The 19,817-nt window shown below is 38.2% G+C and overlaps 1 protein-coding gene across 1 annotated transcript in view; it reads right to left on the minus strand.

Moving 5' to 3' along the window:
- The window catches only part of LOC117432446 (low-density lipoprotein receptor class A domain-containing protein 3), a 70,755-nt gene that overhangs the window by 26,514 nt on the left and 24,424 nt on the right, over positions 1 to 19,817 (minus strand). Inside the window, exons 3-4 of the mRNA XM_034054380.3 lie at positions 5,112 to 5,237; positions 4,754 to 4,888 (exon numbers count right to left, since the gene is read on the minus strand). Coding sequence (XP_033910271.1) covers positions 4,754 to 4,888; positions 5,112 to 5,237 — 261 coding nt within the window. The remainder of the gene's footprint in view (positions 1 to 4,753; positions 4,889 to 5,111; positions 5,238 to 19,817) is intronic.

A 19,817-nucleotide genomic window follows, 5' to 3' on the forward strand; every position in this document is an offset into this window, starting at 1 on the left:
ATGCTCTGAAGGTCTCTGATTGAGACGATTGCTGTTTGCCATTGAAGTTTCTGTTCTTACATTATTTCTGCCTGTAAGTTGCCCAGAGCTCCCTGGCCCTCCGATGCTGTAGCTCTGAGGTGGCCGCATGGCGGGCCTGCAGAGTGAAAAGAAGTGGACGGCTGATGGCACACGTTTCAGAGGATGCGTGTGTCCGTCTTCGTCCCTCCCGATATACAGACGTGCTCAAATTTGTTGGTACCCTTACAGCTCATTGAAATAATGCTTCATTCCTCCTGAAAAGTGATGAAATTAAAAGCTATTTTATCATGTATACTTGCATGCCTTTGGTATGTCATAGAATAAAGCAAAGAAGTTGTAAAAAGAGATGAATTATTGCTTATTCTACAAAGATATTCTAAAATGGCCTGGACACATTTGTTGGTACCCCTTAGAAAAGATAATAAATAATTGGATTATAGTGATATTTCAAACTAATTAGTTTCTTTAATTAGTATCACACATGTCTCCAATCTTGTAATCAGTCATTCAGCCTATTTAAATGGAGAAAAGTAGTCACTGTGCTGTTTGGTATCATTGTGTGCACCACACTGAACATGGACCAGAGAAAGCAAAGGAGAGAGTTGTCTGAGGAGATCAGAAAGAAAATAATAGACAAGCATGGTAAAGGTAAAGGCTACAAGACCATCTCCAAGCAGCTTGATGTTCCTGTGACAACAGTTGCAAATATTATTAAGAAGTTTAAGGTCCATGGAACTGTAGCCAGCCTCCCTTGGCGCGGCCGCAAGAGGAAAATCGACCCCAGACTGAACAGAAGGATAGTGCGAATGGTAGAAAAAGAACCAAGGATAACTGCCAAAGAGATACAAGCTGAACTCCAAGGTGAAAGTACGTCAGTTTCTGATCGCACCATCCGTCGCTTTTTCAGCGAAAGTGGGCTCCATGGAAGAAGACCCAGGAGGACTCCACTTTTGAAAGAAAAACATAAAAAAGCCAGACTGGAATTTGCTAAAATGCATATTGACAAGCCACAATCCTTCTGGGAGAATGTCCTTTGGACAGATGAGTCAAAACTGGAGCTTTTTGGCAAGTCACATCAGCTCAATGTTCACAGACGGAAAAATGAAGCTTTCAAAGAAAAGAACACCATACCTACAGTGAAACATGGAGGAGGCTCGGTTATGTTTTGGGGCTGCTTTGCTGCGCCTGGCACAGGGTGCCTTGAATCTGTGCAGGGCACAATGAAATCTCAAGACTATCAAGGCATTCTGGAGCGAAACGTACTGCCCAGTGTCAGAAAGCTCTGTCTCAGTCGCAGGTCATGGGTCCTCCAACAGGATAATGACCCAAAACACACAGCTAAAAGCACCCAAGAATGGAGAAGAACAAAACATTGGACTATTCTGAAGTGGTCTTCTATGAGTCCTGATCTGAATCCTATCGAACATCTATGGAAAGAGCTGAAACTTGCAGTCTGGAGAAGGCACCCATCAAACCTGAGACAGCTGGAGCAGTTTGCTCAGGAAGAGTGGGCCAAACCACCTGTTAACAGGTGCAGAAGTCTCATTGAGAGCTACAGAAAACGTTTGATTGCAGTGATTGCCTCTAAAGGTTGTGCAACAAAATATTAGGTTAGCGGTCCCATCATTTTTGTCCATGCCATTTTCATTTGTTTTATTATTTACAATATTATGTTGAATAAAAAATCAAAAGCAAAGTCTGATTTCTATTAAATATGGAATAAACAATGGTGGATGCCAATTACTTTTGTCAGTTTCAAGTTATTTCAGAGAAAATTGTGCATTCTTTGTTTTTTGTGGAGGGGTACCAACAAATTTGAGCACGTCTGTATATATATATATATATATACACACACACACACACACACACACACACTTTATATATTTCCCTCTCAAAACATGGAGAAGCCAGCAATTCTTCTCCTCCGCCGAGTTTATATAGGTTGTCAGAACTGAAATGCTCTGAGGTCAGTATTACAGCACATACAAATACACAATAACCAACAGGCATGAAAAAGAAACATAGAATTAGCTGGGCTATATAGTTTAAATTGCCTAGCTTGTTTATCATTAATTATTTTTGCTCTCTATTTGGAACTGAAGACGGTATAGAAAAAAGGCAAAGTTTAATTGTGAGTTGTTGTTTCAAATGACAACATATAACCAACCTTCGATGCCATCGCTAATAATTATAACAAAAGAAAGTAAGCACATTATTGTTAATTTGCTTGTGTAAGTTACCTGTAGATTGGCAGAATGTTTGATAAACGTGAGACTTGCAGTTGGCAGTTGGTTTGTGCTTAAGATCATGCTTTATGGTAATTAATGGTAACGAACACTCCAACATGGAAGCACATATGTGCAAATAACTTTTCTTTATCTAGGTTATATTTTACCTTGCTAGAAAAGCGTATTATTCACTGTTTGGTACTGTAGTAAATGTGAAGCAGTGTTTAATGCCTATTTGAAAAGTTGTTTTTTTATATATATATATAGCACAAGTAACATTGTGTTCATCTCTCTTTAATTAGAAAGCAGTGATCTTCTGCCACATAACACAACAAGAAAAGCTTAGAGGCAAAACAATCTGAGCGAGCAATATGATTTACAAAGCTTTAGCAAAACTGAACTTTCAGACATTCAGACAAAATGATGGAAAAATGCCCTTCATAATACATGCAGTAGAAGTATTTCTCACAGAATGACCCAACAGCTCATTTCTTTATTTAACCCATTGATTCTGGCACAGTTGTATAAATAGGGTGATCACAGGTGTTAGATTGGTTAGGGTTAGAGCTGATGTTGGTGAGAGGTGAAGGTGTTTTCGTGTTGCGTGCTGTCCCCTCTCGTTTGTTTATTTACGTCTCTGTGAGTGTTTTTGTAGACCTTTTGTTTTGGCACTTGTGTCATTTATTTGGTTAATGTGTTTTGTTCTGTGTTCTGTCCAGTGTTTGGTTTGTGGTTTATTATTATTAAACGTGCACTTGAGTGCTTAACCTGCAACTTCTGCCGTGTCTGAGTCTCCCTTCCTAGTCTAAACACCACTGTCAGAGAAGCTGTTCTGTCACAACATCTCATCATCCCTCTCCCTGTGTATAAGAAAGAGCCTTGCTGCTTTCTCTCTGCACAGGTCATCACTATTTACATTTCAAAAAGTGATGTCGTCTGATTGCTTGTATTTATGACTGCACCTCAACTCTCACTCTGAGTACATTAATTTATTGGACCTTTACAGTTTCCATAATTTTCTTTTGTATATTATAAAGCTATTTAAAGCATAACCTACTTGAATATCACACATACACAGTGACTATATAAATATATTAACCAGCTCCATATACATCTGCCTCCATATACATCTGCCTCCTAATCTTCATATTAGCTTTCCTAATCTTTCCTGGCACAGCACACAACTCGTACAGTCTGAGGATGTACGAGTTGTGTGCTGTGCCAGGAAAGCTGGCGACCACATCAAGAATCCTCAGTTTCACATCACACACCATGTGTACATTAATGGAGTGATTAGAACTGCACTGCATGACTCCTATCTGTAAGTGGCTTGATCAGATTTGATCTCCGCATGTAAGTATGGACCCAGAAAATTGACAAAAGAAATTCACAAATGACAATCAAAAAAATTATATACATTATATTCTACTGATGTTTAAAGATATTTATTTTTGGAGCCTAAAGGTTCTTATTTCTTATACATGGTCACCTAAAAATTAAAGTGATGTCTATTTATGCACTGGATTCTAAATGTAGTGCAGATATGCTAATTGCATTACTAAATAAAAGCTGTGTGACAGAATTAACATTACAAATGCCAGCATTGCACTATGTAATTTAATATGGACACCCTGACTATCTACGACAATGCACATTAATTAACAGTGTATACTTCTACATAATGCAATATTTTAATTTCATTTTCTTCAGCTCCCTTTATTACATATTTAAAATATACAGAATTCCAGGTGTTTTCAGAATTAAGAACAACCTAGTATAAGGAAAGGGAAGCTAGTTTATTGAATAAGAATGGCCACTTCTTCCTATTCTACATTGCCACAGTGCCTGCATGCTGCACAAAGGTGAATATAAAGATACAGGTAGTATATGACACCAGTATTTTATACAGCTAATACTGCATCCTAGTAAGGACAAATACATGTATTAGATAGATTATTTATTTTGTATCTCAGAGGTAAAACAAGTTTGCAAGACAATCCTAAACTTTGTTATTTTTCTTAGTACAACAAGCATAGATTATAGAATTACTATATAATGATTTGATCATGGTCAGCATGGATCCGGGCAGATGTTTTGGAACAAAGATAATTGGTTTGTTTGTGATTTCATCTATATTTTGGTGCTCAATTTGATCGTACAATACAGTTCTTTACATGTCTGAATATTCCTAAATAATTTGGTGTGGCATTTACTGCTTGTTTTCATTACAGCTGACCTCTCAATTTACTCCTATCTTATGACTTGTCATGAAACTTAATATTTATGTGTCAAACGTCTTCTAGACTTTTGCTAGTCTATGCCTGCTACCTCCAGCTGATGGCAGCAGCTACTTCCACAGTTAAAGTGCCAGCAACATTATCTGAAGAAAGTAGCTTGTGTCAGTCTTGACACAGTGCAAAGGTGCTGGTATGTAAGTGCCTAGATTCACATTCACAGTTGTCTGAAGAGATGGCTGCACTGGGAGAGGTTTCAAGCTGGCTTACCGGAGGTGCTCTCACAGTCTTCCTCATCAGTGTTATCTTGACAGTTGTCCTGTCCGTTGCAGAGGAAGCTCCTGTCCACACAACGGCCATTCTTACAGTGGAAGCGCGTTGTGGAGCACAGCAGGGGGTTTGCAGCTGCCAAGGATGAGAGAGAACAGACCAGTTACCTCAACCTGCAGGGGGCTCTACAGCAACAACGGGGCCATTAAAGTACACACAGCTAACAAAACACTTCCACTACATCGAATATGTATTACCAACACTTTTCCTATATGAAAGATTTTGGTTTTTTAAGAACGACTTGTCCTGGGTGTATTTATAAGTAATCCCATGCAGGTAAGTGCAAGGCGGTACTCACTGCAGTTCTCCTCGTCGCTGCCATCAGGACAGTCCTCGAAGCCGTTGCAGCGGAAGCGCCCAATGATGCAGTGCATCCCACTTGCACAGGCGAAGAACGTGGCGGCACACCGGGACTTTACCCTGGCTGAAAGAGAGGAGGAGGCCATGTTAGAGACAAGGAACTTACAAAGGGACCAATTAAATAAACAGAAAACACTACTTTGAAACTTACACTAAGAAAAACACTAAGGGTGCGTTTGCACTAGCCACATATTGACAATTTAATTTGTTTTGCTTCCTTAGCCATGGAAGCTGATGTAAATGTTGCTAGATAGAGTGACATAGTAGCAATCGGGTTTCAAGGAGGGGGTACCCCTAAAGCTCAAGCACCATAAGAGAATGTAAACATATGAGAAGAACCTTCTATGAAACTAAACCTCCAACTTATATAACACACATATTCTTTGTTATAGTCATATAAGCAAAGTGAAAACTTTTAAAAGTAGATCATCTTAACCAGAAAAATGAAAATAAAAGCCAAATATGCACAAAGCAAAAACCAAAAGATCACTCTCCATATTGGGGGTGGGTGGGATGTGGGAAATTCAAAATTTAGAAGTTTTATGACTTAGTTTCCACAAAATGCACTAGAAGGTTTACCTGCTTTGCTTATTAATGAATCATACATGTGATTACTTTAAAACACTCCACAGTAGATTACTGTCTATACTAAACATGCAGTTGCTGACAATAATACCAGTGCAGTCTGCGTATTTCGGAAATTCTCTTCACACAAAAGGAACAAGGAAGGGAAAACTGGAAACATAACACCTAAAGTGTAAAATCTCCAAATGCCAACTGGCCAGTAGGGATCTCTGGGGCACACTTAACTACTCGGGGAAGAGCACAATAGTGCAGCACAGTTCCTGGAAACCTGCCACAAGTCTCATTGAACAACGAAACTTCACACGCTGTAAAACGCTATCTGTGAATCCAGCGTCCTAGCCTACTGCAGGCGGCACACTCTTAGGATAAGCTGTGAGTCATGGTCCCACCGGCATTCAGAAATCCAGAATGGGTAAACTGAAAGAAGAGGATGTGGGGCTGGCACATAAACAAGCAGAGCCTGGTTCACAACATGCTGATCAGGTCTATATTTTGTATTCATAGCAAAACCAAAACCAGTAGTACTTAAAGTGGTATTTTGTCATGTCAGTATTTGTAACTCAATCTAAGGATTAGCTTCTTGAACTGTGAATCACATTCAGTGAGACCTGTTTAATTTGATCTGCCACAGAATGGTTCAAAAGTCATATTAAACAGTCATTTTAGCAATGCTGCAGTGACAGGTTTTAATTTGCTGGCGTTAGTGCTGGTCACGCTAACCCTCTGTATTATGGGAAGCAGAAGACTTCATCACAAAAAAGCTTATATATCACAAGAAAAATTCAAGGGCTTTGCTTAAAGGGATGGGGAAATTAAGCAGCAAGAAACATGACATGTTTAAAAATAAAAACCATTAAAAAAATGTAATTTGGCAATTTATTTCTCAACCGCGCCAGTCTGTTTCTTTTGACCAGTTTGGACTTGTTTTTTCCTCTGTCGCGGTGCTTTTCTCCCTCCTCCCTCTCATCTCTCCCTTTCTTGTTCTTGTTTAATTTCAGTCCAAGATAAAAATCTGCACAGCAGTTGTTTACAAAGAACAACGGAGGCTTCTGAATGATTTCCAAATACTTTGCCTTAATTCTCGTACATTTAAATGTAATGTAGTGATGGATCAGTCTCCAATACTTGGTACCAATAGGCACTGTAACATTTGTTCACCTTTATTATGAAACCTTACTTTATTAGGATAAATGTTTTAAAATGTTTGGTACGTTATACACACAAAAAAAATCATAAGTGCATTATTTTTACTTGACGTATATTTAAGAATCTCAACAAAAACAGTCCACATGTCATGAAAAAAAAAAACCCTGGTATTTGTGACATGATTGGTGTGGTCATCATGTACCTTGAATTTAGAAACTCCTTTGTTATCTTTTCAATGTGTTATTTTACTGAAAATTAATTTTAAAAAACCTTTTAAAATACGCTGTTGTTGTGTTTTTTGGTTGCATGTTGGAATTACAGATCATCAAAATGAAGGTTTTGCGTGTTACATTTGGTTCAATAATTAAACTACAAGAAAAAAATCCAAATTTATTTGCTAAATGTACGTATTTGTACATTCACAATGCATTACTTTAAATTATTTTATAAAATGTGCACATTTGAGTTCATCATGTTATATAATGTCATACCTTGCACAGTTGCTAACTAAAGAAATGTTTTAATTTTGACTGTGCTCCCACATTTGGTACCAAGTATTGGAGACTGACTCTGATCTTATATGTTCATCAGTCATCTTTGCTCTCAGTATACACACATATTTAGCTATTATTGGATAAATAGAATCATTTTACCCTCACCCTCCAAAAAATATATTGCATTCCAAAACAATGAAGCATTCAATGGTATAATATGCAATAATACTAAAAGTAAAATTCTCAGACAAATGTTTCAACTAGAATATTTTCTCAATGTCAAAGAATTTTTAGTATTCCTAATGTCTTTATTCTGTATCTTTTGCTGTTCTCCTTTAAAAAGCATTATTCCTCTTAAACACACCGTAACACCTCGTTATTTCGCTATCTGACTAATCTTGAAATATTGCAGCAGTGACTTAAACAGTACAGTACAAAAACATTTCACCTGCACACAAGCGCTTAGAATAAAGGGACCAGCCATCTAAAGATCCGAGGACTACAAAACAGGGTCAAGTTACATACAAAAAAGGATCCGCCCTCTAAAAATGTGCAAGAATTGTTCCAGTTTTGGACCTAATACAGCCACAGATATTAAAATAGTATTGGATGAGAGTGTTAAAGAGCTGCACAGAAAAATAATCTGAATGCTGCTGAAATCACTGGGTTAGCTGCAGCCTTCCTGTACAGTGCGGTCCTCTACAGCAGTAGCGTCCTCCATCCGCCATCATATTTCTAGTCCTAAAAACAGCTACATGAGGGGGACGTCCTTTCATTACCAACACTACCTTTTTTTTTTTCTTGAAAACCCCCCAGTGCACACATATACAGATGGTACATATAATCAGCCATACATCACACAGTACCAGAAAGGATAAGAATTTATAGCTTAATGCAACCCGAAACTTTTATAGGAGGCTAAGTCCTAGAAGTGCATGATAAACGTTTGGAGAACATTGGCACAAAATCAAGGCAATTATTGTGCTCACCATGTAAAGTGTGAGACAGACAGACAGAGGGACACGTTCAGCACATAAGGGTTGCCATTTCAGTCATGTCCATCAACATGCTGTACTCCTCGCTCCTGGACGGATAGTGTATGTTATGTGAAGCCCTCTTTGCTGACACCGGTGCTTAGGGTTTAGGTTAAACTCAGTGGATGAAACAACCATAAAGCGGAGCAGATTATTAATAGTACTGAAGTAACAAAGGTGATTTGGTGAACTGTGCTTTGTTTTTACACAAGTAAGCTTATTTTTACATAACTGAAGGCTCTTCCACCATGTATTCTAAATGTTATACTGTATTTATGGGTGATAACACATCCCAGTAGAATTGAATGAAAGATGTAGTTTTCAATAGACATCCTCTAGCCATTCACAGTGTACCTCAGCAATGAATAGGATAGGCCAAGTCTCCCAGGGAAAGAGAATCAAGGAAGTGTGTTAACACAAGCATGTTCATTCAATTGCTTTAATAAAAAATGTGAACCCATTTCTTGTCACTGTGCCTCTTTGAACTGTATATTAAAAGTATGGAAAGGCATGAACTCAGCTCTGTGCATCATCCTTCTAAGCAGAAAATCACATGTGACAGACCCCACTTTTTTAGGAAGTAGATGCCCTGGTGTCATGCCGTGCCAAATCAGCAGACAGCTAAAGGGGCACAGCCATTAGAGTTAAGGCTTCTGATTTTTGGTGTTTTACCCCGACTTTTCCACTCTTCTTTAAGAATTCAATTGATACCTGTTAAGCCATTTGTGTATGTCAATAACAACTAAGAAACATGCTTATAGTAAAATTGATTTAATTTACAGTTTTTTTGTTTTGAAACAACTAAATTGTTTTTTAAATTGGACATCCCTTATTTTTTGATTAACAAGCAGAACGTACAAACGATATCGCAACATGTTAATAAGACTAATCTTTATTAAAGCTATAATGAAAAATAAAGTATTTTATGCTAGATAGATTTTATTACAATCATTCTGCGTGAGTGTGTTTACATAAATAAGAGGAGTCGCTTCTGCTTTGAAATGAAAAAGACTTACGATTTAAAAGCCCATTAAGTTGTTTCACAGAAGAAAAAAAAAAGTAAATTAAATCAATTTTACTATTAACACATTTCTCAGTTGTGATGGAGATACACAAAAGGCTTAACAGGGATCAACTGAATTTTGAAAATCAGAAGCCCTAATTATAGATTTAACTGGAACCGCAAGTGCTAATTTTCCTTACATTTTTATGATATTTTTTGTTTAATTTTCCTTACATTTTTATGATATTTGCAATGGTTCTGAGTAGCAGTAATATTTAGTTTGATTGATTTTTTTCTGAAAGTGTATTGAATTTCTAATATCTTTTGAACTTCCCATTCCCGGGAGTGGTTTCCATGGCTACCTGTAGCATTCCTTGAAATGATTAATTAAATTGACGTGTTGAAGTATTACTTGAATAAATCTGCCTTATCCTTATAAATTATGCAGCTAGGAAACTCGGGGGTTCATAGTATAGTCCAGCCTAGACCTGATAATTGTTAAATCCTGGATTTGCTGATTTGCCATGGATTTACCCCTTGGTGTATCTGTAACCCTATTGTGGTGGGTTCCTCACATTTACCTTTTTACAGTGTTTTTAAATAATGTCTACACTGTGTATACAGTTTGTTTAGGGGATCTAAATTAAGAAAACGATATAGTGCAATGCATAGGATACAAAATACAAAATACATGTAACGAAAAGGAAAACAAGAGGGACCCACCACCATATTAAATAAATAGAAACAAAGAGAAAATTCTACAGGAGTTGAGCTGAATTTCTATTTCAGAGTAAGTACAGGATAGGGGAAGTTTTTATGAATGCTTGTTCTAACTGCATTCTGGATGTCCCTTCCTGCTGGGTGCTCGGTGACCTCTGGCAGTCTCGCTGGGATATGATTGGTCACAGGCTCATTAGGTTGTTTGATGTGGCCCCAGCCCCAGTGCTTTGATGCGACAGGATCTCTCCACAGAGCCTGTTCTCAGAATCACTCTCCCCGCCACAGGGCCCCTTTTGCCAGGAAACGCTGAGTCAGCCAAGGGGCTGTTCAACATGGTCTCCCATACAGAGAGAGGGTCATGACTGTGTGCATTCACAGTGGAGGGGTCTCCTAATAGTTACTGAAATAACTAGCAAATAAGTGTCTGCACTGTCAAACCACAGTTTATTCCCACATCTTTTACTATTTCTATTATGCAGTATATATGGGAGTGAACCCTTATGTCACAAAGACGGCCGGAGTGGGTGGCGTCAGACCAGATGCAGGAAATAAACAGACAGAGACTTGGGGTTTTGGTGAGGCTGAGCGCGTGATCGCGCTCAGCATTTAATAAACAGAACAGAAAATAAAAGGTTTGAAACAAAACAGGACACGGCACTTCACGCCAAAATAAATAGACAAACAAAACAGACTACACAGACAAACGGTGCACGGAGACAAACAAACACGGTGAGTACAAACACTTATATTTACAATCTTATTTTACTTTACGTTTCTCCTTCTCTCTCTCACCCGTTCTCCACTCTCGAACACCCAACCCGACTGAATGAAATGTGCGTCTATATATAATATTGTGCTGGGATTCAATTACTAATTAATTATTCACTTGAATCCCAGCACGTGAATTAATTCTGTGCAACCCCGTGCTCACATATTACATTTAACCAGCACGTGAAGTGATTTGTGCCCTCCTCGTGCCTAAATACAAATCTACACTTTTAAATACACGTGAAACACAGACCCGTTTATATCCCGTGTACCAATGACTATACACCAACATTAACACACGCAACATACAACACATAAATGCACACAGGGGCGGGGCGCATTGCCACACCTTATTATACATTAACCAGGCACTGCTCTCCAATTATTTCCTATGGAGGTCAGCTCTTCTGTTATTACTCAGTAACAGAACAGGAAATAAAGCACCATAGAGATGCCAGTAATTAATGGCAACTGTTCTATAACCACTGCTTCCTGAATGCTTCACAGACGCTCCAGTCCTGCTCACAAAGTGTTAACACTTTACGTGAACTGTTTCAGACAAACAAAAGGTAAATAAAACCACTAAAAGTTCTAGTATAATAGTGCTACTGGCACAGCTGTGGCATGTAGGCTACCACAGTAATAATGCAGCTCCATCGCTCAAATACTTTAGTTTAGTTTGTTAAGAGAGCAATATGAACAATATGAATCTGAATATGATTTCACCACATATTCTCCTGTTCTATATGAAACGCACATACATTTAAGCCATATTTGTATTCTAATTTTAATATATACAAAAAAATAAATCAGAAAGCCTTTATAAAATAAATGATCTATTGCTAAACAAGCACTACATACATATAGTATATTGATTTGATTTGTACAGTGGTGGCAATGATTTCATCTTATACTCTTAACATACACCTTACTTTGTATTCAATAAACAATAGTGATACGTAATACATTTGCTAAACAAGGATGATTGAATAAAACTGAGCACTTCAGTAAGTGATGATAACGGACTCACACTGCCTGAGCAAAAACACAGAGTTCCTGATCGTAAAATGTACAGGATATACTGCAGTTAGGAGATTTTAGGGCACAAACAAAACCGTGTATAAGGAAAATGTTTTCCAGCATCATTCAACTATGCACAGTCTCACCCCTGGACAGAGAAATAATTCAGCCTCAAGGTTCAGATGACAATTCGTTGACAAACTGAGGTTCACTCAGTTTAAGATGTCACCCAACCCTCATGATCAAATTACAGCCCTTCATTTGAAGTGATCCATCCCCCTCTCAGTAATAGCAGCACGTAATCTGGAATAACACCAGTGATGCAATGGGGCATTCTCACTGACAGTACAGCGTGCCCTACCACACAGAAAGGGCTGGTTTCATTCTATCAGTCCAGAGACAGCTTATCCGACGAAACTACAATCATTTCAGATACAGTATATTATTTTTACCAGTATATTAGTCAGGGGATCAAAAATGCAAACAGCCTTATCCTGGGTGCAGAATGTGGATACAAAGTGGATGAGATCTTGACCTCCATTCACTGTGTATTCAGTCATTCATCTTCGCTGATATACTCCAGAAGTGTTCTCCTTCTGAGCTTCCACAGAGCTTGAAACAGAAAGCCAAGAAACCCATCTCTTATTAGATTTGGCAATATTGTCATTGGACTCTCCTCCTGTTGTGCTGAAGATTGTACTCGTGGGATGTCTTGCTAATTGGAATCTTTTTGGCATTTATGCATTTTAAGATATTTAGTGGCATAAAATGAACAACAAATGCCCTGCTGTTGTTCATCTGTCCCAACACTTGTTAGTATATACCCCGAATTAAAGTTCCTCAAAAGGAAGTGCAAATATTGGCAAATGATTATTGAATCTTGCCCCAGGTTGGTAAAATGATTGGTCTTGTTTGCAGTGGTGCAGTTTTGTAGAGTAAAAGGGGTAGCTGAATTCTGAAGACATTAAGATATAAAGGCACTGATATCTCGTTGAAACTGTTTAGGGGACTTTAATGCGCTGATTGTGTCCATCTGTCACATCTGTAGACATTTCGGATTGCATTCGGCTATAATCTGATAAACTCTCGATTTTAAACAAATAATTTTTTACCTTTCAGGTACTGTGCGATTACTACTGGATCTGTGCATGCACTAGGTTATAATATAGTATATTTTAGAACAAAAACATGTTATTCTGTAACTATTTTAAGATCTTAGAACACTGTATGTCAACTATGGATCTATAAAACGGAAGACAATTACAGGACATTGCAGCTTTAAAATAGGAAGACAATACTGTATTTGGAGTTCTGTCCTCTGTCTAATTGTCTACCCATGCAGGCATGTCTGTGCTAATTCAACAAGTCCAGCTCATGTGAACAAGCCCAGAAATGTACTCCCAGCAGGGCTCTGCACTGTTCCCTGAAGATCAAGCAACCCCCTGCTAATATACACCACTGAGCAGGCTGCCAAGAGCAAACAGGCTCTGGAGCACATCTGCACACAGGGATACAATTAGAAGAAACATTTTCACTAATGCCTTCATATGTGCTCTACTGCAGCAGAATTGAAACCACCTGTATTATTGATAGGATGTGTCAATGCGATATATTTACCATTTTGCCCAATTATTTTCTCCCGACCTTATGACTCACCATGGGGAGGGGGGTTATGTTCCCTTGAACTTTTAAACTGGTTTCCATGGGAACACAGCCAGACTGTGAGCTCTTTCTGCCAATCTGCTGACAAAGGGAAGCATTGCATCGCTGTGTTTGATATGCTCAGAAAGAGGTGATTACTGGCAGGCTGCTGTGATTGATTCCAAGACAGTCACTTGAACGTCACGGGTAACAGGACGCCTCTGACGACAGCTTCTATTTATTATTTATTCAGAGGAGTACTTGAGATACAACATCTTAGTGCTTCCTGTTGACAGGCAGCAACAATCAAGGTATATTTAAAAAAACAGACTTAAATGCAGACATTTGAAAACGAAAGGTGCGGTTAATCTTTTGGTTTATAAAAACAGATTTTCTTTATTTAAGGAGGTTTCCACATTATAAGTCCACGGGTCTATACTTCCCATTTTCAAAACGGTGTTGCATGACCTCTGCTATTGTACAAAACAAGTATACTCCCTTAAAGGGGGTCGTGGTTAAAAAAATAAATAAATAACCGTGTACATTCAAAGATGGCAGAATGGCAGCCATTTTGTTTTACCAGAAATGCTAGATTTGACATTTCTAAAAAAAAACAACATTCATTTAAAAGACCTTAATGAGCTAGTTAAACATTTGTTTTGGTATCAATTGTTTTCTCTTTGACTGCTGAAGGCAAATTGATCCCTCATTTGCAGAACTCTACTACCAATCTTTTCCCACTGGAAATAAACAAAAGAGTAATTTTCACAAAACACCCCCTAATGGATTTTGTTCATATTCACAGGGTAGGTTATGACCCAGTGGGGAATCTCTGAAAGTACCGTCTTGCCATTTACTCTACCTGGAAACGGCAGCTGTTTTTTTTTTTGTCAGTTTTTTGTCAGTGGTTGCAGTTGACTGGGACAAATGAATGATGTGAGCCTGTCCTGTAACTTTCTCTCTGTTGGACTTGATTCTTGCTGATGTAAACTGTCACTACATTACTAGTGGTCTTGCTGTAATCGTACAGGTCTCTGGGTGTCAATACTGGGCTATTTATTGGTGCAGTTTGTTGCCACTCTCTTTAGGCCAGGGGTTTCGCTGTCGCTCATCACTCTCGTAATTTGCGAATGTTTTTTGAAAGTGACGACAAAAAAAAAAGTGGAATCGTCACTAGTGACGATTGTTTCTGTTTGTACTATATAAAAATCGCTTTTGTTAAAGTCACACACAACGTCTCGGTCTTCAAAAGAAGGGATCGCTACACCATAGTCACTGTTGCTGATCAGATCAGCTCCTCAGCCTCTCGATTCATTGACTCTGCAACGTCCTCATCCTGTGGTAGGCGACTTAAATGCAGTCAGCCATTCAGCGCCCCAGTTTCATGTTGCGTGTCAGTTACCATGGTAACCCAGACCGCTTTGTGAGGCTGTACTAGGTGCTGCTGTAGCTTTCAGCCTCACATTATTCTTTGCAATCTGACAGCTTCTGCTGCTGCGCTCTCAGGACTACAGAGAGTTCTGCTCAAACCTTTGCATCTGCAGTGAAAGCGGTAAGCTTGTGCACGCAAATTAAAAAACAAAACTGTTAGCCAATACTGTAAAATGTCGCAGAAGAAAATCCACTCGTTTTTTCAGCGCGGCCACAGCAAGAGTGAAATAGAACAAACAGAACAACAAGTTGTAGAAGACGAAGACTTGGATTCGGAACACCAGACAAAAAAGAACAAACAAAGTTCACAAGCGTCAGATAAAAGAAAAAGAAAACAAGCAGCAAAGTTTCAGCCTTATTGGAAAACTATGTTTCCATGGGTTGTATATAATATTCTAACAATGTTTATTTATTTATTTATTTTTTATTGTAAAAGACATATACAGTAAGTACACGAAAACACTCAGTAAACAATTACATTTAATGTTATTGTATACCATAGACTGGTAGATTTTAGCTAAAGCGTTTAACAAAATTCTGAAATATTGTACTTTAATTTAGAAAACCTGAAATGTTTGTTGGTTATGAAATATCGACTTATTGCCATATGAAATGTTGCAAAATAATTGGGGGAAAAAAAAATAAAAATCTTGCTATAAGTACTTCATAATGCATTCTGTGTCTATGTAGCTTTTCGGAGCAAATAAATCTGGTTCTTGAGTTTTAAAGTTCTAAAAGTTTACAGCTGTAAATGACCAATTTATTTAAACTGTAGAGCATTACTAAAATGGTTTAATTAAGTCATTGTGTTGGTCAATACAGTGATTTAAGGTATAAAATAAAAACAGGATTCATAACACTCTTGAAGACTTGAGCTGTGCGCCAGTAGTGACTACTGAATATCTGGAGTGACTAATGTTTTTAGAAAGGATTAGTCACTAGTGACTACAAAAATCTAGAACCCAGGGGAAACCCTGCTTTAGGCTGCCATTTCTATATACAGTTTAAAAAAATAAATAAATTGAGGAGATTCGTTAGTTATGCATCTGGCAAATTTATATGGCTGCCATTAGTCCATATTTGAATATAATGAAAAATAATCTACCCATGACCCTCTGGTGTGACATCTTTAAGGAAGTATAGAGCCCCATGTTAAAAAATATCCTGGGCTCCCGAGAGGCGCAACCGGTAAAGGCACTCAGCGTGGAGTGCAGGATGCGCCCTATAGCCTGGAGATCACCAGTTCGAGTCCAGGCTATTCCACTGCTGACCGTGGACGGGAATTCCCAGGGGGCGGAGCACAATTGGCCAAGCGCCGCCTGGGTGGGGGGGGGGGCTTAGGTCAGCCAGGGAGTCCTCAGCTCACCGTGCACCAGCGACCCCTGTAGACTGGCCGGGTGCCTGCGGCCCTGCCTGTAAGTTGCCCAGAGCTGCGTGGTCCTCCGACACTGTAGCTCTGAGGTGGCTGCACGGCAGGCCTGCAGAGTGAAAAGAAGCGGACAGCTGACGGCACACGTGCCCGTCTTCGTCTCTCCAGCGTCCAGCGAGTCAGCGCGGGGGTGGCAGCGGTGAGCCAAGTTGAAATAAAAAAAAGAATTGGGCTTTCCAAATAGGGGAGAGAATAAGGAAAAATAATTGGCAATTCCAAAATTTTAAAAAATAAATAAATGAACAAATCCTGTAAAATACTATCCGTATCAAAAAACAGCATTAACAAAAAAGACAAGCTCTATTTTTCTTCCTGAGCTGTAACTATATATTCTGAATAGAATCTATTTAATCCACAAAGCAGATTACAAATGTTTAAACTTTAACATGTTGGGACAAGACTATATGCACACAACAAGTATGTGTATATGGAAATAATTGAATACCTTACACTGTTCATATCCTACTATCTAAATACTAAATCTGACCACTATTTACCATACATATCTTTGACAGGAAACATTGTAAAAGTGTAACATTTGGCAAACAGCTAAAGGTTTAACTCTCGCATCCCTAGCTATCACAGAGTTTGTCAATGGAACACACTGCAGTAGCAGCACGGCTTTTAAAATGACAAAGTGGCAGGCAGGTTTGAATAAACATGGAAGCACGTATCCCTGAAATTACAATCAGCTTGTACAGACGTACACAGGCTAAACTATGGAAAAGCAGGAACAGAGTAATTAAACAGAACAGAGAGTCCCATGTTGCTATAAAACTGACAATGTGACACTGCCTCTTTAAGCAGAAGCCCTCTACAGTATACTCTGAATGTCAGGAGGCAGATTATACCAATATAGGACATTGTTGCATAAGAGAATTAGGCTTGACCAATCACTGAAGTAATCCTGTTTTCCTGTTTTATCCTGGCTGAATGATACACATTATACACGTCAGTCATTTTATTAAAATGTTACGCTTCAACCAAGTAAAAACTTAAATCCGTAACATAACAAATATTTTGATTATTAGAAGACAATGAAGACATTGAGAAAGACTTGAAAACGTCTGTCAGTTTCTTTTAGTATCAATAAACGTGCAAGCCAGTGGCGTAGCTATGGGGGTGGTTTTAGGGGTTTGACCCCCGACCCCTCCCCCCCCAAAAAAAAAAATTAATTATTCAACGACGTGGGAGAGAAAAATATGCCAGCCACTTGCGACACAAAGAGAACTAACAATGTGAATGCTGGAAAAATGTTTATAGCAAAGAATCAGTGCAGAGAAGCCGACTTTGTATGTGATAGCGAATGTTTCTAAATGTGTCATCTTGTAACACTATAAAAGACTGTTTAAACATTGTGGCAAAGTGGTTTGTAGTGCACAGGTGTAGAGGTGATGCAGTGCTGAACAACAATAGTCCAACAACAGTTCCAATGGTGAAAATGAAGCTTTATTAATTGCTTTTAACTAATAAATACAGCCAGTCAAAGCCACAGGGTTCAGTCCAGAAACAATAACAACAAACAAACACTTTAAAACACCTACACGATCACCAGTCCAATAGTGAGTGCTCCGGGTGCAAGTGGTTTTTGTGAATACGCTTTAATAGTGATTACAGTGGTGCAGTGCAGTCCGGGTTTGATGCTGGCTTAACAGCGACAGCTCCGGATATTTAGCCGTCTACAATGACAAATAACAACAGTTAGTGAGACAGACAATACAACACTAAACACTCACGGTTTCTTTTACTCCTCTCAGTCAGTCCGTAACCATAACGACTAACTACCCAACATTCAGATAACAAGCTCATTTTTTATTTTATTTTATTTTTTTGAACGAAAGTGCTAGTTTTTCCATGATAGTAATGTCATCTATTGTATTACAGGGGAAAAAAGGTTTGGCAATGAGACTATGGCTCATTTCTTCTGTTGTAAAAGCTGCCATTAACTTTATGCAAGTACAAGCTTGGTCTCTTGCATCAAGCAGAGTATTACATCTTACGTTGATATATCAACACCTGTTAAACCATCTTTCTGTTCCAGGCCGTTTTCACATTTTACATTTCTTGTACGGCTTTTAGAAAGGTTCCAGTGCCGTTGGGCTTCAGCTAATACTAGCATTAATAGAAAATGAAAAAAGAAAAGAACTCCAAAATCTGGGATTTCTTCACTTGTCCTACTGCCTTTAAAGTCCATATGTCGCCTATTTCACATTACAAACTGATTATATTTCATTAAACTTCACTATAATTCATTTATACTTTTGCGCTGTAACTGTAAGAAATTTACAATCTAAAGCTTGTTTTGAGTGCTTCTGCCAAAAAAACCTGATTTCGAATCTTGACATCTGTGACGTCACTAGGGGAAAACACGAACCATAAAACATGCATGCATATATATGGCATAAACAAAACTATCATACATACAGGCCTATTTCACGATGGTTAAACGGTGTCAAATACATTTCACCTCAAATAGGCGCAAGGGAATGCACTGCAAGAAAAAAAAAAAAGGACTGTATTTTGTGAAAGTAAAATCAGCGAGTTTGTCAGCACACAATGCAATGAAGTACAATTCAAGGTACATGGTGGTGAGCAATCAACATCTTCTATTTATATTCTTTCAAATAAATCGGAATATTTATTTAAATATATTTGACACAGTATTATCTAGTTATTTTTGTTTGTTTTGTTTTGTAGGCAAGGGATGTAAATCCTGTGTAAGGGCAGGAACAGAGTCAGAGAGGAGACTCAGATTAAAAGGATTTTACTTGGCAGCAGCTTTTATCAACAAAGTTTCTGCTAGCCCGCACAACACCTTGGGGCTAACAGTCCAACTTTACCGACAATCTCCATTTGTTTAGGAGCTATTTCATTTTAACTAATTTCACAGGAGCATTAAATTGCTCATTCTAAAGACAAAAGATTTTTTGGCACAAATGATTTAGATTAGACATTATACAATGAGTGCACCTGAAATACAGCAGAATGTATGTTCAATAGTCTGTTCAGTACCTTCCTGTAACAAATATCTACACAAACCGAAACACAGACCTGACTCAGACTTAAGCCGATTTACTTTTGTATGGCCTTTATTAGTCTAATGAGTCACAAGCAAGAAAAAAATGTAGTTTAGTACATAAATGTACAAGATATATTAACCAGAACAGAGCTCCCAGAAACAATTTAAAATGGTCTGGTTTTTAATCCTCTTGTATCATATTAGTAAACATGCTGAAAATAAACATGCCTTGCTAAATGAGGAAACAATTTAAAAGAAGCAAATTAGAGAAGCAGTGTCCTGTTCATCAAACCTTTTTTTTAGGAATGTTTTGTTGAGGACTAATTAAATCAAATTAAAGATGAATGAAATGCT

Source organism: Acipenser ruthenus, chromosome 27, assembly GCF_902713425.1.
Source record: "Acipenser ruthenus chromosome 27, fAciRut3.2 maternal haplotype, whole genome shotgun sequence".
Lineage (NCBI taxonomy): Eukaryota > Metazoa > Chordata > Actinopteri > Acipenseriformes > Acipenseridae > Acipenser > Acipenser ruthenus.